Raw genomic sequence first — 22,857 nt, forward strand, 5'->3', positions numbered from 1 at the left:
CAACAAAGGAACAAAACTGCCAAATGAGCTGCTGTTGAGGTCAGAAATGAAGTGACCAAAATGGAGATGTTAGTTGGCTTCTCTAGTGCCATTTCAAGGTTGTCACATCAATGGGCCCTATAGGCCTAGAATCACATTGTCATTACGTAAAACGGGAAATATTCAGATTTGCTTGTCAGTATTGGCCTGCAAAGGCACAAAAAGGTAAAGATAGAGGTGCCCTGCAACATTATATCATCACGTCATCTGCAATCAGCAATGAAGTGCCAACACTCCGCGACGGTCCTATAACGTCCTTGGTGTTAGATTAGAGCAAAAGTGCGCATAATCTCGCACATGCGATTCCTGCGTTGTACAGTGCAGTTCACTCATAACGATATTGAGAAAACCGGAAAATTCGATAGTTATATCTGGACCGGCAAAAAAAGAAGAAAAAAAAAAAAAAAAACAAGAAAAAAAAAAAGGGGCAAAGAAAAAAACACACACCCACATATTTTCCCGTGTATGTAGGGTAGGATGAGTGAATTGGGTTGAACAACGCTCCTAAAGATCCCTAAACCCTATTATAAATCAAAAGCCATAAAATAACTTAAACATACTTTAAAAAGTTGGAAATTCGCGCTTGCTTGAGCAGCAGCTGAAGCTTGACAATCGCTGTGAGCATCGCTTCCAGTAGCACGTACGCCGGCGGCAGTCTTGTTGCGTGCTCGAAACCTACTAGCGACTGGAAGAACAGCAGGGCATTTCCAGCCTTGATGATCATCGTAGAGCGCGATTTTCATGAGCCTTCCAACCTTGAAACCCTGCCAGAAATCCTGATGAATCTGCTGTTTCATCTCGAGAGCTGTTGCGCATTCTATGTGGGCGGCACCATCTTTTAAGGATGCAGAATTGGTGATGGCGATGACGATACGGCCGCACCCATGGCTTCCTCCATGGCCGCAGCAGTCCTTGCGCGGCAACAGACAGCGATTGAGATGATGATAGCGCTTATTTCCTAATCGCACGCAATGGTGCTTGCGGATTTCTCCACAACAGTCCGTTTTCGCCGCATGTGTCGAGTTTTCACGTCGCTCTTCTTAGTATGTTTTTTTAAAACATTCAGACAAATTTTCGTGGTAAACATCTACCGGGAGGCGATAAAACTATCGTATCCGATTTACGGCCGATAATCGATCATTATATCTGGTTTATTTTTACATAGGGGCAATGAAAAAAATAATAAATCTCAAGAATTTGTTTGTTATAAGCGATATACAGTCGATGACTGATTTTTCGGACACCCAATTTTTTGTACATGCTTGATTATTCGGACATTTTCCCGGCCCCAGGACATACCTTATAAAGTTGATGTATTACAAGGCTCAAAATTTTGGACACTCTAGGGAGGGCTAGTCTGTTTCAGATATTCCAAGCGTCAGCCAGGCCAACTGCCACACATTTTGAGCAGTGCCGCTGCCATCTTGTTTGTTTACTTTTTCCTTCGATAGCCTCGAAACCAGTGCCGGCCTTACGTGCAGCTCCTCAGCTAAAATGACGCTGGATCGAGGCTATATTATTTGCCTAGCAGCTTCCGCTTCCAGAACGTCGCTGCTCGCTGCCGGAGTGCTTTTTTCTTTTTCTCCTTTAGCTTGATCCCTTCGACTGCCTGTTCCTCTGTTAGTTTGCAGTGCATCTCACATGCGCTGCCGAGTACAGTGCAATCCACTTATAAATTATGATATATCGATTATAGCGATGAAATCTTGTGATTTATCATTTTTTCCATTGCGCCCATGTAAAAATAAACCAGATATAACGGTCGATTAGTGCGGTACTTCGGATACGATAGATTTATCGCCGCCCGGTAGGTGTTTACCATAAAATTTTGACTGAATATTCAAATAATGATAAAATATTTAGAAGACAATGACGTGAAAACTCTGCATATGCAGCAAACGGCGATATGCGATGAAAATGGAATAAAATGAGCACTATCATCATCGCAATCGCAGCCGTGCAAAGGTGCTGCTGCGGCTGTATCGTCATCGCCATCACCGATTCCGCGTCCGTGGAAGATGGCGACGACCACATTAGACAGACGGCGTGATAGCTCACGAGATGAAACAGCAGATTTATCGTTAATCGGGATTTTTGGCAGGGTTTCAAGGTTGAAAGCCTCGTGAAAAAACAAACATTTGCACTTTACGACTTTAACGATCATCAAGGCTGGGGATGTCCTTCAGTTCATCCACCCACTAATCAGTTTCCTGCACGCAGAAAGGACTGCCGCCAGCGTACACACTACTGGAAGCGATGTCAAGCTTCAGCTGCTGCTCAAGCAAGCACGAATTTCAGACTTCTTTAAGTATGCTTAAGTTACTTTATGGCTACTGATGTGTAGTGTTTATTGCTCCTGATGATGATTAGCATTGTTCGACCCGATTTACTCATCACTAGTAAGCAGGCAAGCCTACAACATGGCAAAATAGATGCGAGCGCCTTTTTTTTCTCATTTTACTTTTTTTCCCGCCGGTCCAGATATAACGATCAGATTTTCAGGTTTTCTCAATATCGTTATAAGTGGACTGCACCGTATAGTGAGTAGGCCTAGCTTCAGTCGTGCTGATGCGAGAAGTATGTTCTGTCGCTACTGTGGCTCGCATTTAAGGGGGGACACGGCTCTTTGGCACCGAAAATCGGCCTGAAAATCGGATTTTCAATTTTTTCATTTTCGTATTCCTCGCACCATTCCGCATCTGCACGCAAATTTTCATCCTTATACCCCGCGTATTTATGAAGTTATAGCGATTAAAAAATGCAGTACCACACCCACTGCCCTTTAAATTGTGGACAAACGACACCCAATTTCGATCGCCCGGCGCATGAGAACTACGCGCTCCACCGCGGCGATTTTGGTCTCGTTCGAAAGTGCGCGCTTTCGGCTTATTTTTTCTTTCGGAAAGCAACCCTGTGCGCTCCGCCTTCTCCATAAAAAACAAACAAAAAGATAGCATGCAGCGCGCGCTACTATTGGCCGGTTAAGGCACGTGATCAAAATGGCGTCGTTTGGTTGGTTCCGGCAAGCTAGCCCTGAAATGCGGACTCCCAGTGACGCCATTTTGTCTTTCTGCCGACCACGCTAGTGCAACGCGAGAGTCATGCCAGGCGCGAAGAAGTACCGCTCTTTGTACAAGTACGGGCGAAAGCAACCAAAGAAACGCGTTAAGAATGCGACTTCGTTGCATACTGTGCAAGAAGCAAGTGCCAGTGCTGCGGGATTGTGTGACGATCACGTTGCGGGCGGCGACGCTTCTCCGATTCCGCTGGACAACGGCGCCGTTCTTCGTGCCGACTGCAGTCGTGTACGTATTGATACCGCGCCTGTCACTAACAGTGACATAACTCAAGTGAGTGCCCGTGAGCAGGCTACGCTTGATAGACTGGTATCGACGCCGGCGACGGCACGAAAGACCGCGCTGTTCGCCGATGCAAGTGGTGCGTCCGCAGAGTCAGATGCGGACGGAACGGCCTCCTATGCGGTAATTGACCTCTGCATTGTGAATATCCTTCTGGATGCCGTGCGGTGCAAAACGTGTCGTGGATGCGTGCGTTTAATTACCAGCGACCGGAGCTATGGCCTCGCCGTAAAACTGATCGTGCTGTGCGACAACTGCGGTGAGATTGCGGCCGAGTGGAACTCGCGGAGGATTGACGGCGAGAAAAGGTGCAATCCTTTTGAGCTGAATATTCTGGCTAGTCGAGCAATGCTGTCGACCGGTAACGGCCAGACAGCAATGAACGATATCTTTTCGGCGATGGGGTTGTCGCGGCGTGGGATGCACAACAAGACGTTTCAACGGCATCTGAAGAACACACTGCAACCCGCTGCTACCCGAGCCGCCACGACCGCTATGGCACAAGCCGCGCAGGCAGTGGCGAAGGTCTACGATGACTTGTGTTTTGGGCATAGGGGGAACATTGCCGTGTGCTACGACGGCACATGGATGACGCGCGGACACTCATCACATATAGGCGTCGGTGCCGTGGTGGAACTCTTCACTGGTTACGTGCTTGATTATGTGGTGTTGTCAAACTTTTGTCTGGGCTGCGAAATTGGTCCTAAGCCAAACACTGACGGCTACGAACTTTGGAAATCACGCCACCAGTGCCAAAAAAACACCAACTCCAAGGCTGGTCAAATGGAGGTAGAGGCTGGCAAAATTCTGTTTGAAAGATCTCTGCAGCGCCACAACATGCGCTACACAACCATGCTATGCGATGGGGACAGTCGCACGTTCAGTGCTCTTAAAGATGCTGCAATTTATGGCTACATTGAAATAGTCAAAGAGGACTGCATAAATCACGTGCACAAGCGTATGGGAGCAGCTTTGCGCAACCTCTTGCAGAGACACAAGGGTGCAGGGAAGCAAAGTCTTGGCGGCAGAGGAAGGCTGACAGCTGATCTAGTTGACAAGCTGGCAATATATTATGGCCGAGCGCTTCGATCAAATGTAGGTGATGTGGATGCCATGCAGCGAGCTGTGATGGCGACATATTACCACATCACATCTACTGATGACTGCCCCAAACACAGTTTGTGTCCTACCGGTGATAAGTCATGGTGCCGCCACAACGCTGCAAAGGCAAAAGAGGAGCCTGCACCAAAGCACAATTACAGTCTGCCAAGAGATGTGGCTGATGCTCTTTTGCCTGTTTATAGTCGTTTATCAGAGAAGAGCCTGCTGCAGAGGTGCATTCGGGGGAAGACCCAGAACTCGAACGAAAGCTTCCACTCGGTCATCTGGACCTTGATCCACAAAGAGCGGCACTCATCACTGTTTGCTGTGGAAGCAGCCACAGCAGAAGCTGTGCTGCGCTTCAATGCCGGCTGCAAGCATACAGCAGCAGCAATTCTGCAAGAATGCAGTACAAATGTAACAGCAACTGGGTCCAGGAGAGCTGAAGAAAAGGACTTGCGCCGTAGCGCACGTTCTGCAAAGAAGCGGGCGGCTTCGCTTGGCGTTGCTAAAACAGAAAAAAGAAAACACCGCGACAGCATGCACCCCGACTATGCTCCTGGTGCATTTTAATAGCATGAGGTCTTTGGGGTTGCCCTTCCTGATTAAATGCCGTGAGGCTTGAGTGCTTCCGACAATCCCCCAATTTTGGTAGTGTTGCATTTTTTAAAGATCAATATCTCTGGTCCTGTTCTTGCTATTGCTTTGAAAAATTTTCTTCTAGAAAGGGAATCCTGCGAGTCTCATGAAACCAAGGTAAATGCAGTGACCACAAAAGAAAATTTGCTGAGAAGGTTATGTTGTCTTCGGTACCCAAATGAAATTTTCCTTTCAAACGTTTCCTATTGCGTAACTTTGGCTCAAATTGGCATAGGCCATTAATTTTCGCTTCAGATCACTTTCCACCTGTTTCTGATCTTGTTGACATATCAATCATTGACATAATTTACACCTACATGCTGTGAAGTGTTTTTCCTCGTTTTCTCAAAACTGCAATTTTGAGGGTGCTGCAATTTTGGAGGAGAGATATCTCTTAGTCTATTTGTGCTATAGCTCTCATTCTTGTCTTGTTAGAAACAGAAAACCTTCGACAGTGCCGTAGGACAAAAATATGTACAGTTATTATGCGGCAACATTTACAGAATTAATTATCAATCTTAGGTGCCAACCTGGGCTTTTATTCATAAAAGTTTGACTTATTGTAACTTTGGTTCAAATTCTTCTACCACGTTAATTTATGACTAGCGGCACTCTATGATCCTTCTAGATCACTCTGGTAGGGCTATTCTCATCATGCCATAAAGTGTTTAGTAATTAACTCACCTCCAAACGAAGAACATGAATTAGGTAATATTTTGAAAGCTATTTCATCTACAAGAAAACTAATCAGATATTTGAAATCAGCATGCAAAAGTACATTAATGGTGCAAGTTTCAGTCAGATCCACCCATAAATAAGGAAAAAAGTTTTAAGAGGGGTGTCCCCCCTTAATTGAATTAGCTTCAGTTCTTCAAGAAGCTGTTTCCAGATTTCATACGAAACTGATTTTTTTTTTTATTATTTATTTATTTATTTATTTATTTTTTTTTTTGCGTGCAATGCGGCATCGAGAAGGCACTCAACGGAGTGGGTGTTGTTATCCAGTTGTTGGTGGTGGTGTGCCTCGACAGTGGGGAACACCTCTGTTGATTTGCTTGGAACACTTAGTATGCTCGCCGATGCGTGGAAGTCTGTGGCACCCACAACACTGCGCAATTGCTTCCGTCACGTGGGATTTGTGCCGATTCTGCTGAATGACGAGTCAGCTGCCTTGGACGAGGACAGCGTCGTCAAGCAGCTGTCAGGCAGTGAGCAACTCAGTGACGACCTTCGTACTGCAGGTGTCAAAATTCCATTGACTGTCTCGTTTTCAGAGTTCACAGACGTGGACCATGAGTTGGAATTGTGCATTGGGCTCACAGATGCAGAAATTATTCGCCAAGTGCTTGCGGAGTCTGAGAGCGACGACGACGACGACTCACCTACAGCTGAAGCAAGCGGTCACAACCCTTTCGTCGGCTTACGGCAACGCTACGACTCTCGCCGAAATTCAGGCAGACCTGTTAGCACGGAAGCGGAGCGTGGTGCAGAAAAGCATTCATGACTTTTTCCGGCCTCAAAGTCAATAATAGGCAATAAATTGAGCTTTTTTGGTGCACATCTGCCTTTCCGGAATGCCCGACTTTTCCGACATTTTCGCGGTCCATTGAGAGTCCGAAAAATCGGTAGTCGACTGTATCGTTATGTCAGGTACCATTATAAGTGGAATGCACTGTACGGCTACCTGTCAAGCCTGTGGAGATGATAAATTGATGCCAAAGCAGCTTTCACAGGCGTGACAGATCAGTCCTCATGGCAAAGCTAGTGGCGCGGCGGTTGCAAAACTGCGTCTCACGACACGTGGAATCTCAAAACACTTACTTCGAGGCGCTCAGCCTCGCCGACCACCTCCTTGCCGTCCACTTTGCCAGCCTCCTTGTGGGCCTTGACGTAGTTGTAGAAGATGTCCATGCGCTCCTGCTCAGTCTTCTCCAGGTCATCGTCCAGCATAAGCCCCTTGGCGCCCGCTGTCAGGGCCTCCAGCCGACGAGCCTGGTTTCACAAAGGAGGAATTTTCAGGCAGGTACACAAGGTGGACGAAGAAAAAAACCCCTTGATGATTACCCATGCTATTTATTGGGTCCTCGTATGTCCACATCACAATTATACCTGCTCTGGCTCTCACGCAACTCGGCTTGTGCGTGCAAAACAGGTAAAAGAAATGTAAAAGAAAACCATACAAGTATGCTTAGACATATCGTCACGAAAGTTCTTCATGGACATTTTCACGTAGCAAACCATGAATAAAATAATGATCAGCGCACGTGCTCTCTTTAGCCCTTTCGCTGTCATACCCAGACATTTTTCTAAAATAAATCACTGTGTTGATTCCCTAATATTCTCAAAACCAAGACAATGCTGGTAGCCAGAAACACCAAACAGTGAAAGAGTTAAGGACACGCCCAAGGCCAGCATTTTAATGTGATGCAGATGACAAAGCATGCACAGCGAAAGCACATTCATTCAAACCATACTACTTGGTCCGGCCAAGACCTACAGATGTATAGACAGTGAAATATCATTACAACAAACACTACATAAACGAATTTTTCAAATTAACGAATTGTTTCAAGAATCCCGAGCAGATTTCCCATGTTTTCAATGTAAAAGTATTTTAGAATTACGAATTTCAATACAACGTATAGTTTAGAATAACATACAATTTTATTTTTTCTTCTATAACCTAGGAACAGAAGTATTGCGAATTCGGCTAAAATTCGCCATATCTAGTGCCAGCTCTAAAGCCACCACAAAGCTGTAGTTTAATATACAGTAGCCAGAAAGCCTAGCCGCTTGCTTCCTACAGTCAAATCTCGATATAACGAATCACGCGGGACCGCCGAAAATCGTTCGTTATTTTGAAATGTCGTTGTAATGAAAAATCTCTGGTTGTGAGCCTGTGGTCAAGCCTAGGAACAAAAATGACTTACCTTGCCAGTAAACACGTGTAGAGACAAGAGAGCGCTCAAATGAAAATGTTGCACTCACTTCAAAAATGATTTATTTAAAGAAATCTTATTTTTCTGCTGGTGCGTGCAGCACGCACGACTGATCAGAAATGCCTCCACACTTTCAACTTTGCGCAACACCTCATCGGGCACATCACTACACCGAGCGATGAAAGTGCGGACTTTGTTCATGCGGATCAAAACGTCCGAGTGCGTTATAGTCTCATCTTCATCGGTGTTCAGTGATCCACAGTCCTCTTCTGTCGGGTCGTCATCGTCACTGGACACGTCGCGAATGCTGTCAATGATGTCTTCGGTCGTCAACTCCGCCGACGTTAGTGCTGCGCTGTCGCTTTCCACGTAGTCGTCGAAAGAAGAGACGGCGGGCAGCAGTTTCTCAACCTCGGTCCACAGGTCTTCCGGGCCGTTGTCATTCATCTCCAGGTCGTCTTGATGCACAGGCGCTTTGACAAGCCCTGCTTTCCGCCAGCAGTTGCTGATGGTAGACGCCTTCAAATTCCACCAAGATCCCGTGAACATTTCCGCTGCCTGGCGAATGTTACCTACAGTTGGCTGCTTCAGGCGCAGACTGATAATCAGCCGCTGTACAAGGCGCTTACGAAATTCTGCCTTCACACTCTTAATAATGCCTTGATCTAGCGGTTGCAGCAAAGATGTGTTAAGCGGCAGAAATTCTAAACGAACGTGTGTCAGGCGAACACTCACGATGTGCGCAGAGCAGTTGTCGACAACCAAAAGAATTTTTCTGTCATCCTTCCTCATTTGATCATCGAGTTTGATGAGCCACTCGGAGAACAATTCTCTGGTCATCCAGGCACGTTTGTTCGCACGGTAGTCGTACGGTGTCGACATGACATTCTTCATGCAGCGAGGCTTCGCGCATACTTGCCGATGACGAGCGGTTTAATCTTCTTCGTGCCTGTTGCATTGCAGCAGAGCAGAACTGTTAAGCGAAGATGAGACTTTTTCCTCCTTTGCACTGCTGTCCTTTGAAGTGCATCATCCGATCTGGCAGCAGCTGGTAAAAACACGCGGTTTCGTCCGCGTTGAAAATGTAGTCTTCACAGTATGACTCAGCCACCTCACGAAAACAATCATTCCGCAGAAATCCGCGGTTTCTTTGTCAGCTGCCTTTTCCTCACCTGACACTACCTGCCAAGTTATTCCGTTCCTTTGACGGAAACGGAAAAGCCAGCCCGCACTTGCTTCAAACCCAGTTATTTCAAGTGCATCGGCAAACTCGCGTGCCTTTTCTTGCAGCATTGGGCCAGACATGGGAACGTTTTGCAGTCTGGCGTCTTTAAACCACGTGAGGACAGCCTGGTCTACATCCTGAAAGTTTCCTAGACGCAGCCGTTTCCTCGTAGGAGCAAGTTGAGATTCCCGGTGAAGTTTTGTAACCTTGTCACGATCCTTCAAAATGGTCGCGACGGTAGATGGGGCAATGCCACGCTGCCTGCAGAGGTCGATTTGTTTTTTTTTCCTCCGTCGATTTCTCGCAAAATGTCCACTTTTTCCTGCAGTGAAAACTGCTTTCGCTTCTTCGCGCCGTCATTGGCTGCATTCATCATCGGACTTTTCGCAGTAAGGCCACCAGCAACAAAAAACACCTGTTCGCGCGTACGTGAACACGAACGCCCGACCGAACGTCACACAACACAAAGAGAAAAAGCCAGGCGACTAGGCCAAGGACTAGGCCACTAGGCCTGCTAAGCCATTGGATATTAAACCACAGCTTTGCGGTGGCGCTAGGAGTTGGCGCTAAATATGGCGATGATGATAGGTACTGCCCATGGGACGTACACACAGAAACGGCGATTTCTGTTTCACGCGAGAGTTGCGGCGCTGTTAATTTTAGCCGAATTCGTTATACTGATGTTCCTTGATAATAGCGGAAGAAATAAATATGTTCGTTAATCTGAAATATGCGTTATATTGAAATTCGTAGTACTGAAGTATTTTTACATTGAAAATATTGAAAATCAGTTGGGGATTTTAAAAATATTCGTTAATTTGAAAAATTCGTTAATCTGGTATTCGTAGTAACGAGATTTGACTGTATGTTGTTTGCAGGCATGTTTGCAGGTCGTTAGTTCATGCCAATACAAACTTTGTGTGAGATCTGACGATGATTGCAGCCAGTGAAGGTGCCAAGAAGATAGGAAAGCAGCTTTCATTGCTGGAAAGCCAATCGGCCTCTGCAGACAGTTAGCATTGCCCCATCGACCACCACAATCATTTTTAAAGACAGAGACCAGATTTTCAAATTTCAGGGAACATTGAAGATCAGGTCATATCGATGTTCTTTTGCACATGGACAAAGTTCATACATTCATCGCTCAGTGCAACCACGCACCCGAAGAGGTGCTGCGCAAAGTGGAAGGTGTATGCACTGTAGTAGTGTAACGCAATGTGTGGTCGTGTGTGCTGCACGCAGCAGAAGAAAGTTATTTCTTTAAATAAATCAGCTTTGGAGTTAGTGCAACATTTTCGTTTGAGGTTCTCCTTGTCTACACACGTGCCTACTGCCAAGGTACATCATTTTCATTCCTAGGTTTGGTCACTGGCTAATAATTGCAGGTTTTTCATTACAATAATATTTCAAAATAATGAATAATTTTTTGTTGTCCTGCGGGATTCATTATATCGAGCTATCGTGATGCGCGGTGGAATTTTTATACTTTTTCTTTTTCAACCACCACTGTAATGCCAGACAATGGCGCTATGGGTATGATGATAAATTTGACAATATATATATAAATAAGCCCATTAACTTGAACGCGAGTCAGTCTCACAATTTGAACTGCACGCTGCTGCTGTGTGTGGGCGGCCTGGTGCACTGAACATAGCCTACAAAATCTATCGGAGCGACGGTGGTGCCACACCTAGGGCGATCTTGCGGCGAATACAGTCGAACCTCAATATAACGAACACGGATACAGCGAATTATCGGATATAACGAAGTAAAAGCAAAGTTTGGTTGGCTGTGCTTTATTTCTATGGGAGTTCTATCTGTATAACGAAATGAAAAACTGAAAATTTGACACTAAATCAGTTTTAACCAAGCATATTTCGTATTCTCACGACTCAAAATCCGCAAAGAAAAAAAAAAAATTAAAAACTCCAAATTTCGGTTTTATCAATCGCCTCTACCTAAAATGTGTTTGAATCACTCGCGCTTTTGCACGCCACGCCATCTAGGGACCACGAATGAATCTAGCATCAACGGCTGCCTGGCATGTGACCGGCACGTGATCGAACCACCGCCCGCGTCGCCTCCACCTAAAATGTGTTTGAATCACCCGCGCTTTCGCACGCCACGCCATCTAGGGACCGCGAGTGAATCTAGTATCAACGGCTGCGTGGCATGTGACCTGCACATGATCGAACCACCGCCCGCGTGCCCCTGCCCCTACTTTTTGCCGACCCGCGCGTGTGCTCACTTTCCTAGAGGTCGTGCCATCGTCTTGCAGCATGGCGGCGCTGAAACGCAAAGCAGTTTCTCTTGAAACAAAGATAAAAATATTCAGGGCGGTCGACAGCGGGCGCAAGAAGAAAGAGATTGCCGCAGACTTTGGCGTTGCGCCTAGCACTCTGTCAACCATACTGAGCGCAAGGCAGAAGATAGAAAATGTGCACTTTGCAGGCGCCGTGAAGAACAACAGGAAGCGCATCAGGTATTGTCACCATCAGGATGTTGAAGATGCCTTGTTCGCGTGGTTCAAGGACGTTAGAGCGCGCAACCTTCCTGTGTCTGGTGCCGTGCTTCAAATGAAGGCAAGAAGTCTCGCTTGCGTCTTAGGCCACGATGACTTCTATGCAAGCAGTGGCTGGCTGCAGTGATTTAAAGACCGCCACTAGATTGTTTGCCTCACCTTGTCGAGCGAAGAAACAGTCGTCGATGTAGAGAACTGCGAGAAATGAGCAGAAAGCTTCCGCATGCAACTGGATGGCTACGAGATGCGCGATGTCTACAACGTGGACGAGACTGTGCTTTTTTTTAAGCTGCTCCCGGAAAGGTCACTCGTTGCGAAGAGCGAACTGTGCAGAGGAGGCAAGAAAAGCAAAGACCGCGTCACCGTTGTTTGTGTCAACATGGATGGGTCAGATAAAAGGCGGCTAACTGTTATTGGTAAATCTGCTCGCCCCAGGCGCCTGTGCAATGCCCGAAATGTCCAAGCGGACTATCGCTCAAACAAAAAGGCGTGGATGACGTCGTCACTCTTTGAAGCATGGCTGAAGGCCTTCCGACAAAGACAAGGCAGAGCAGTGCAGGAAAGTGCTCCTTATATTGGACAACTGCTCTGCCCATAAGGTGTCTGTACCACTTGAAGCAGTCCGCCTAGTTTTTTTGCCGCCAAACTCGACCTCAGTGCTGCAGCCATTAGACAGGGGCATCATTCGCTCACTAAAATGCTGCTACCGAAAGCGATTGGTTACGCAGCTCGTATTTGACATAGACAGGTGCATATCAACGGCCATAAACCTCAAAACTACGCTGGACATGCTGTACGGTGCATGGAACGAAGTGGCACAGTCGACAATAAGAAATTGCTTTGTTGATGCTGGCCTAGCCCCATCCACCAGCGAGACTGAGCCCAATGACACCCACGATTCTGAAGGTGAAGCGGACAATTTCGACGAGACGACATGGCGTCAACTGGCGGTTCCGAATGTTACGTTCAAGCACTTTATTGCTGTCGACGACAACTTGGCTGTGGCGCCCGAATTGACCGACCAAGAAATTGTCAATCAGCTGCTTCCTACAGATGATGCTACGAGCAGCGATGAGAGTGAAGAAGGCGAAGAGCGAGCTCTCAGCAGCACCGAGGCCGCCGATATGGCGAGGAAATTGAGAAGGTACCTAGAGAACCTACCTGTGGCCAAATCAGCTGACATTGGGAAAGCGCTGCACAGTGTCGATTTCGTTGAGAAATTTATTTTATCGAATAGTGTGAAGTGCCGCCAAATGAAGATTACGTCATTCTTTAAATAAATCAGTTCTGCGTGGCCTAAATCCCGATTTGTGTGCTCATTTTTGCTTGGCAGTGCAAAATGAAAGGTGAGGTTTCGCGTACTTATACCACGCTTTAAAGAAAAAATGCTTTTTTTTTCAGCTCTGTGCTTTCCATTTTAGGGTAGCCTTTACTTGGGTTTATGAACAGAATTTTTTTTGTAGGAATTTGTGTGTACTTTTACAACGAATATCGGATATAATGAACAAATTTCCGCGCAAAATGAGACTTCGTTATAACGAGGTTTGACTGTAGTAGTAAAGATTCCTTTGCTGCTCACAGTGACTTTACTATAGAGGGTGTTCTAGGGCCAGAGTGCACTCCGTACCTTAGCGTCCTCACTGGTGTCCTCGGCCCAGTCGTCGTCCACATCGTCACCCCAGTCGTCCTCCTGGGGGTCAGAATCCTGGTCCTCACCACCGCCATTCTGCAGCTTGGGTGCATCCGTCGTCGAGCGGCGCTCGTCGCGAGACTTGCGCTTGCTCTTGCTTTTGGGGGCAGCAGCGGTCGCAGCCGCGGTGGCAGCCGCCACGGCCGCAGCCTGGGACCCCTTGGGGCCCTCCTGTACACGAAAGGCACCAGGAATTGATTTCTTTGCCTGGGGAACAACAGCCCCGCAAATGCGCTTAGAAGCAAAGGCTTCACTACGCCATGAAAAGCCAAGGTCTCCGTGTAAAGCCATGCGCCAAGCAACAGGTGCGCCGCCACCAACTTTACAGGCTCGCTGCAGCATGTGCAGTAGCTACAGATGACGTCATTACTCGGCTACTTTAAAAGAAAAGAGGATGAGAAGCGCTTGTTATTCAGATCAACAACTGACAACAAAGAGCTTTGCTACGCATAACCGTGCACATATGCTTTCGTAACAGACAAGTTTAACCGGAGTGGTTTGGGCGTCCGTCTCGGCTGCGAGAGGTGGTTCGTTCGAAACCCGCCGCCGGACCCCCACCGGTAAAAATGGGTACAAGCGTTCACCCAATAAACAGCCTGCACATATGTTTTGCTGTCCCCCTGTTATGACAGCTCCTACCTCTTGTGGAAAATGCACAAGTTGGCGATAACTTCGAATTTGGAAGTCTCTGACAATTAGCACCTGGCATCTACTGAGTGCTCACTCAATCCTCGCTTCCTTTTTTCTGAAAACTAGCGGCCTCTCCTGGAAAGAAAGAGACTGTTCTGGTTGGAAATCTTTAATCTGCACTGACATCAGAAAAAGAGCTCCATAACAGCCAGGACAGCAACCACCAAGGCTTCGGTCAAGATTAGAGAACCTTCTTCAATTCTGATTCACGGTTAGGATGGATGTTTCATTCCTTGCTTCATGCTCCAGTATGATCAAAACATTTAGCTGCAGCGGTGGTTTAAGTGACTATACTTTGTTCCTTAAGGCAAGCTTGCTTCAAAGCTGTACTGTACCTGAATTAGCTAACTTCTCCAGAGCCAAATGCAAAAAGTGACAATTTACTGCAGACGTCTAATCCAGCTGATAATAATGGTAATGTAGCTCACAATAACCAAGATTACAAGCCTGATAAATGGGGAGAATTTGACTATAGTTCCAACATCGTGCAAAAAAAAGAAAGAAGAAAACAGCGTGCAAGTTTTGCTGTTTAATCTTTTTTTGAAAAGAAAAAGATAAGTCACATGTATTAAACTTGTATAATTTTACTAATTTTAAGGACAACAGAGGCCTTTTGTACCCTTCGAGTGATACCAGTTTGTGGCTGACCTTGAGAATATGTTTACAACCTGCTTCAGCCTAAATTCAAGCAGACATAGTATGCTCAGTATGCTACTGGCCAAGCAAACCTGCTAACTTGGGTGCTCTGACCACTGTCAAATTGGTGCAGCTGAAATCACTGCTTAACTACCCGCATGCACTTTTTCACAAAATGCATTAACCAGTGCAATGTCAAGCTTCAAAGCTCCTGAAGATGAGCAGATTGATGCTCTTAGGACTGTTTGTGTAGTCAAAAATTTCCAACTCATTGTTGATGGCTTTTGTCCCATGCACTCAAAATAAAACAGTAGCGGAGAAGCCTTGTGAAGTACCTAAACAAAACTGCTCTGCCCTCCTCGTGTAGTATGTATTTTTGGCATATATGTTATGCATATGAGATGATGAAAGGATTTTAGCACCTGGCTTACAGCGATGATTTATAACAGATATTGTTGCTGTGAACAGAGAATAATGGTGACGCCACAGAATATCGCCGGATGATTCATTTCAAAGCGTAGGATTTTTTTTTCATGACCACTTTGTCAAAAAATGCTCATCACTTTACCAGTTGGCAAATTTCCTAACGCTAAGCAGATATCGCGCTAAAATGAGTAATCCTGGCTACCAGTGGATACCGAATAGCGCAGTGTAATATAATCATCATTATTGGCTAAAGGAAAGTTACTGCGACGTGGCTGGAGAGATGCGAGAACCCGTGCGTGCGCACGATGCCTGGCCACTCTGCTACCAGTCTGCTGCCGACAGTTGAGTTGGCTCTGTAATAAAACGGGCTCTGCAGGGCTCAGAAAAATACCTGTCCCGTACAAATTAATGTGCCGTAATGATTTACAATGCGCGATAACTCGCCCCGCATGAGATGTAGCAGACGCCAGCGAAATAAGAGTGCTTTCCCCCTAGTGCAACGGCGAAAACCCTAATAATGTCGAATGAAACGCCTTCTATCATGGGTGGAGGTCCACATACGTCGGCAGAGGGAAAAAATCACCACTTTTACTGAATAGGCGCACAAAAGCATCGGTACTATGTCGCACTATTGCAATAGTAGATGTTGCAGTGGCGCCATCTGGCGGCGCCAATAGAAAGTATTCTAGTTCACTATAGTTCACGAGCAGGCACGCCACTTGTTGCCAGACTGTGCCAAAAATTCTGCTAAAGACCGCTATTAAGACGAGGAGCTCCTTTAGCTTGCTTTTCTTTCTTTTTTTTTTTTTGAGAAAAAATCTAGTAATATTTTGGATTATATGGTAAAGGTCGAGTCATCTGATTCTGCTCATGGCTATCATGTATATGGACACAGCATCATTATTATGCTTGGCTAACAGTTATAGTGTTGCTACACAGCTGCTCCACAAGCAAGCAAGGCAAGATTTTGCTCGGGGCAGTAGCCTCTAAATTAAAGCGTTCACACTAATTGCTCGGTTCAGTTTAGTTTACGGAGTTTAAAGGGCCCCCGTGGTCTTTGTGAATATTCAAGTCAAATTTAAAAGCTTTGCGTAGAGACGATAATTTACACATAATTTTAAAAGAGTGCTCCTGGCGACCGCTCGCAACCAATTGGGCAACACATCCCTCCTGCGCAAATCTCCCCTACGACGCAAAGCTCCCATAAACGCAAGCAGCACGAAGTGTGACGGGGCGCGCTGCAAGTTCAGTTGAAGGGAAAGGCGCCTCGTTTTCGATCGCCTGTATTTTCGCCGTTTCCGTATTTACTCTCATAATGCTCGCACCCCCAACGTTGGGCCTCAAAAATTGGAATTTTTTATTCCTCACATAATCATCGCACTCCCAATATTACCACTGTGAGAGTCGTCTGCTAGTAGTAACAAGCGCCATCTCTGGAGTGCTACTGAACCTAGCTGGCCTTGTGTGCACGCGCTACCAGGCGGCGATAGCGTGCTCGAGTAGATTATCATCATCGGTTATGCTAGTCTTTCTTTTTTACCTCCATGATGCTCGCAGTCGCCATTTTTCGAAATGTCTCCGCATTTCGTTGCTATTGTTCCTTCGTTCTGTCCGTGTTGCTTGCTTTGTTCCACCGTCTACAGTGTTCTTGGTGCCGCATCGCGGTGGGGCAGTATGCAAGTTATACAGCTGCTTTTAAGCTGAAAGCTTTAGAGTATGGGCTACAGCATGGCAACCGCGCTGCCAGCAGGCACTTCGGCGTCAACGAGTTCTGAGTAGTCCGCTACTGGAGACAGTGATTGCAGTGTCGACACGGGCTCGGATCAAGTCTCTGATCAAGAATAGAACTTTATGGTCTGCTGTGAGCATTATCCCACAGAACGTGGGGAGTGATGATGAGGCTTCGTGCAGTAAATAAAGTACTTTTGGCGACCCTGTACTTTTATAACAAGGGTAAGTTCTGCTTTGGTTATATTTACAATAGCTGATGTAAAAATCCCGATTCGCACCTATTTAAATTTGCTTTTAGCACTCTAAAACATTTGCTCGAGAATTTTCCCCGCATAATTACCGCACCTTCCAATTTAGCATCTATTTTCCGCGAAAAAAAAGTATGAGCATTATGCGAGTAAATACGGTAGTGATGCTAGCTTGAAAATTTTTGTTTGAGGAGAGGGCTAATGGGAAGCCTATTCCTCACGGAGTTTTCTACTTTTAATAAATAGCTTTTTACGAACCCTTTTATGTTCCGAACCATTTTCCACTATTTTTACGACAGCTAGAAGCATAAGGCGAGCATCAATAAAAAGTCATGAGCATTATAGCAAAAATATAAGTGTAAAGCCAGTCAGTAACAACAGAGCACAGGGGAACCTCATTACGGTGAACAGCTGAAAATATCACAAAAAAGTTTGGCATAGCCAATAATTCTCCCCATCTGTGTTTGATGCTTGGTTTGGTTTACGGGGTCTAAGGGGGGACGCGGGCTTTGAAAGTCGAAAAATCGCGAAAAAGTCGGCTTTTCAAAAAGTACATATCTCGGCTGTATATGTTATAAACTACCGTTCCTATAATTATAAACGCCTAATTCATCGTGGAACTGCTTTAAATTAAATATACAACTGGGCGCGGCAGCCCCAGAGTCGCGAGCGAACAGCAAAAGTACCCAAACTTCGCGCGCGTCATTTCTCTGCCGCTGAACTGAGCGCCGCCATCTTGGTCTTGTTTTGTTTGTGAATGCTTGACCTTTTCCATATTGCCTTCGCCGGCGGCGTCCGCGGCGTAGCAGAAGCATGGCTCGCTTGTGAATGGGGGCCTCACAGGGATTGTTGAACTTCCCGCGTCTCGAGTTAGGGCTGTGATTGGTCAAAGCGCGCGCTCCGTGAGAACGCGGGGGATCGCGCACTGCTATTGGCTGCTGCGCGCGCTGACGCGGAGGCCCCTCCCCGGCGCGTCGTCTGCTCCGGCTGCCTACTGAGCTGGTGTTCTTTGTGCGCTCGCTGAATCGCTTCACATTTCACCATTTTGAGATTGCCGTGATCATTGCTCGTTATGAATTCTGGTGGCGTGTTTTGAACGGTTATGTGCGCTTTGTGGATTATTGCACGGTCGGCCACGATGCGCGCTAAGAAGTTCAAAACACTGCATACGTTGTCGTTCTGTGAATGCTGTCCGAATCGCGAAGTTAGCGAAGGGCGTTGCCAACAGGCACGGAGACGCTTCTATTAGTGCTGCTTCTGCTACATCACTACTAGACCGACTGCGCTGCCACTTCCAACTGCGTATCTTTCGCGTCAACGTAAGGAGCCGGAGTTTGAAGCATGCCTGCTGTACCGACCATACCAACCTCGGCGATCTCGGCCTCCCGTATCGCGTCTGTCATCGCAAGCGATAACGCGTCGTCAGCGTCATCCGCTGTTTGCATGAAAATGCACTTAATAACGCCACATTGTTTTGAGTTCCTTAGATGAAGCAGTGATACAGCCCACTAAAACTTAAGTCGATGAGGATATGTTACTCCACTGTAACAGACTTTAATGTGGAAACTCAAATGAACGCAACTCTACAAAAAAAAAAAAAAAAAAAAAAAATCATCACTGTCTGATGGGTTAATTTACATTTACTTTCGGCAAGCCTTTTTTGTCAAAGACCAGAGTCATCACCGCGTTCACCGCTCATGGTTTTCAGCATCGGACTACATAAAAACGGGCACATGCACCGATCGAACAATTATCCGTAAAAGTTTTTTACAGCGTTTCTACCAAAGCCGCTAAGGTGCCGAACACTTTAGACAGCAATCTTTCCAATGTGGCGAAAAAATTTTGATGCTTAAATTCCAGTGTTCTGTCCCTTTAATGTCACAAAGTGACTCATGCTATGAAAGGCGCCATAGTGGAGGGCTCCGGAAATTCGAACCTCCTGAGGTTGTTAACGTGCACTGACATTGCACAGCAAACGGGCGCCTTTACATCGAAAAGTGGCTGCTGAGGCCCGGATTCGATCTCTCATCTCTAGGCACAGTAGTCAAGCGCCCTAACCACCGTACTACCGCAGTGAGGCCTGTGTTTCATGTGTCCAGGTTTAAACATAATAGGGTAAGGGGACAAAATTGAGCAAGTCACTACAACAAATAAGAAAGGTGTCCCGACAGTAAATGCACAGATGGGAAGAGGGAAGGGGCGCACCTGGGTGGGTGGCGGATTCTTGAGGATGAACGTGTTGAGCTTGTGAGCCGAGTCGAGGGTGCCCGCGTGTCCACAGGCGCGGCACTTGGTGGTGATGATCCCCTTGCGCTGCAGCACGCCCAACACCGTCTCGGGGTTGTCGCACGAGGCGCACAGCACGTAGCGGCGGATGAAGCCATCCAGGATGTCCTGCAGCTTGGAAGCCTCGTGCGCCCCGTTGACGATGTACCGGTCGTTCTTAGCGTCCAGCTGGGTCTGGGCGCCCAGCTCGCAGCCAAAGTACTTGGTTGGGTAGGTAGGTGGCCGGTTCAGTGCCTTGGCCACCTCGGTCATGTTCACCAGCACCGTCTTGATGCCATTGCCTTTGCCCTCCACCTGGGCCCCCCACAAAAAACACAAGCAAAAAAAAAAAGGAAAGTAAAGAACACAAGAAAATTAAATAAAAAAGTCATGGTACATCTTCCCCAAGAAGGCATTTTTCGAAACTCCCACGCATGAAAAGCTTCCAAGTTGCAGCTGTACTTTTAACAGGATAAGCTGTCATTGTTACAGAAACAAAGATGTTTCTCTGTCCTCTGTAGCCTACAGCTAAGATCGATTTAGGAAGCGGAAAGTAAACTCCTTTCTCGAAGGCATGGCACTGCAGCTGATGCCAAAGCACCTTCCTGGTGGCCAATTAAATTATCGGCTTGGCATCTCTCGTGCAAATACTGCATTGAGAGGATTCATTTGTGGTCAGGTCGGGCTAGCTGGTTCATAATAGATGCAAAGAAATGACAGCGCGAGCAAGACACGGGAGAAGAAGAGACCAAGACACAAACGCAGAACTAGTGAGATGCTGTTCTGGCCAAAGCAAACAAACGTAACAACTTGAATCACTTTATCTGTTTTGCAAGCAGCAGCAATCAGTGACGAAGACAACTAGAACAATGCCTCGAGTATTGCTAGCCGCGATGCTCAAGTGACAAGTGGAGCGAAAACCGAAGCCATCTCTGCAAACGGCAAGCAAAGGTGCTGCTCCAGCAGACTGGCATTTGAAAAAGCGCCGTGCCACGGATGAAGCTGGAGCTACATCAGAAGGGGTAGAAAGCTAGAATTTGGCAGACGCGTGGCATATGAGCGGGAGCAAGCGATCATCACAATGCCAGCGCTGCATACCTGCCGTAAGCAGCTTGTACCCTAAGGCTAACGCCATACTGCAGCAACTAACTGAAGTGAGGTGTATCGATGGCTCCCACTGCGAAGAGGGCGATTCGGCTGGCATAGATACATCAAAGAAGAGCACAACAAAGTGAAAACCAGAAGAAGCCACCCACCTTGGCAATGATCTTGGGCATCTTGTAACGGTAGAACTGATCCGTGAGGCTACGGTTCACGTTGACGCTCCCCATGGTGATGGTTGAAGAATCCGACACGGGACACCTCTTTCAACAAGTGGCAAAAGGAGGGGTGAAAGACTGCGCTCAGAAACTCAGTGGCACCGGTCTCGGAGGACAGTTAACAGCGGGCAGCAGCAGCAGCTTCCGCGCGGAGAAGGCGGCACGAGGAGGACGGCGGGGACGACAAGGGGCAGTGCCAGCAGTTACACACCCCCGAAAACGAGGTGGGAGGAGGAGTGAAGAGGTGAGGGTGGTGGTGGGGAGACAGGGTGCACGAATGGGCAGACAGGGTTGCTGACACACGACGAGTCAGGGACGACTCGCGGCCACAGCTCAGAGAGCGACGTTTTCAGGCGAGACGGCAGCTTGAAACGGAATGAGCTGCCGGAGAGGGGCAGGAGCGAAGGACTAGACCACAGATAGGAGCTTCGGGAGGCAGGAGGGAAGACAGCGCGAGAGAACTTTCGATAGAGAGAGAGAGAGAGAGAAAAGACAAGTCAGGACTGGAACGGCTGCAATCTTTGGCGGGGTTTATACGGGGGCAGTCTGGGTATGTTACGGCAGAAACAGGGACCAGCACAACGGCGGCAAGGACGATGAATGCCATGAATACAGTGGAAAATTGGGAGGGAGAGGGGAAAAGAAAAGAAGGGAAAGAACAATAAGCATCAAACAAGCACCACTGAACAGATTGTTAGTAAAAAAAGCACCTATCTATACCGGCACTGACACCATATGGCTGACTAAAAATCTGACATGAACTCTATTGCAATACACCCCGCCTAAGAAAAACCTCCGTCATGTTTTCCGACAAGCTGAATAGCGAGAACTACTGTAAAATGTGAAGCTTGGACATGTCACATAAATTTCAGTATATGTTAATTCTTTTAACATCTTCACATGAAGCCACATCGTCCTTGCTACTGCCTAATGCTTCAGATGGCGACAACAAATGGATATGTACAGCAGAACTGCTTATTAGAACACTTTTTAAGCTGCAGCTTCACCATAGCACAAATCATCGTATTTATCATCATCATAACACGGCAAACATGGTAAAATGGCAAACATGGAGAGGCCTTTGCCCATAACAGGGCAAAGGCCTCTCCCATATTCTTCCAATTCACCCGGTCCTGTGCCAGCTGCATCCACTTTGCCCCTGCGATCGTCTTCATCCTCATCCACCCACCTAACTTTCTACCGCCCTCTGCTACGCATTCCTTCCCATGGAATCAAGTTTGTTACCCTAAGCAACCATCCGGTACTCTTTCTTTGTGCTACATGCCCTGCCCATGCCCATTTCTTCTGCTTGATTTCCACTAGAATGTCAGTAACGAATTATTTCTCTGACCCACTTTGCACGCTTCCTATCTCTTAATTTTACCCCTGCATTTTTTGTTCCATAGCCCCCTGCGTTTTTCTCAACTTAAGTAGAACCTTCTTCGTTAGCCTCCACGTTTCAACCCTACAGGTGAAAACAGGTAAGATGCAACTGTTGTATACTTTCCTCTTAAGTGATACCGGTAAGCTGCTAGTCACTCTGAGAGTGCTTGCCAAATGCGCTCCATCCCAATCTTATTCTCCTAGCTATTTCCTTTTCACGGTCCAGATTTGCGGTTACTACCTGTCCTAAGTAAACATATTCACCTACTACTTCCAGTGCTTCACTACCTAACAAACTGCTGTTCCTTCCCGATGCTGTTGAACATTACCTTAGGCTTCTGCATATTGATTTTCAAGCCTACCTTACTACCGTTCCAGTCTAGGTCACCAATCATTCTTTGCAGTTCATACCCTAATTTACTTAGCAAGCCAATGTCATCAGCAAATTGCAGATTACTGAGGTATTCTCCATCTACCCTTATACCTAACTGCTCTCATTCCAAGTCTCTGAATACTTCAAGCAGCAAGCTGTGAATAGTACTGGGGAGATTGTGCCTCCCTGCCTAAACCTTTTTTTTTTTACAGAAATTTTGCTACTTTCTTTATGAAGAACTACAGTTTCTGTGCGGCCACTATATATAGCTTT

The 22,857-nt window shown here is 46.7% G+C and overlaps 1 protein-coding gene across 3 annotated transcripts in view; it reads right to left on the minus strand.

The window, feature by feature from the left end:
• eIF5 (eukaryotic translation initiation factor 5) overlaps window positions 1-22,857 on the minus strand; it is a 53,356-nt gene that overhangs the window by 13,434 nt on the left and 17,065 nt on the right. For 2 of the 3 annotated variants that reach the window (XM_084580698.1, XM_084580699.1), the window contains exons 5-8: window positions 20,766-21,374; window positions 19,450-19,824; window positions 13,451-13,684; window positions 6,960-7,130 (exon numbers count right to left, since the gene is read on the minus strand). In XM_084580698.1, the coding sequence (XP_084436824.1) occupies window positions 6,960-7,130; window positions 13,451-13,684; window positions 19,450-19,824; window positions 20,766-20,840 (855 nt within the window). In that variant the 5' untranslated portion in view covers window positions 20,841-21,374. The remainder of the gene's footprint in view (window positions 1-6,959; window positions 7,131-13,450; window positions 13,685-19,449; window positions 19,825-20,765; window positions 21,375-22,857) is intronic. The other variant, XM_084580700.1, reaches the window with a different exon arrangement.

Source organism: Amblyomma maculatum, chromosome 10 (assembly GCF_055883805.1).
Source record: "Amblyomma maculatum isolate TAMU_Amacu chromosome 10, ASM5588380v1, whole genome shotgun sequence".
In the NCBI taxonomy this organism is placed as follows: Eukaryota; Metazoa; Arthropoda; class Arachnida; order Ixodida; family Ixodidae; genus Amblyomma; species Amblyomma maculatum.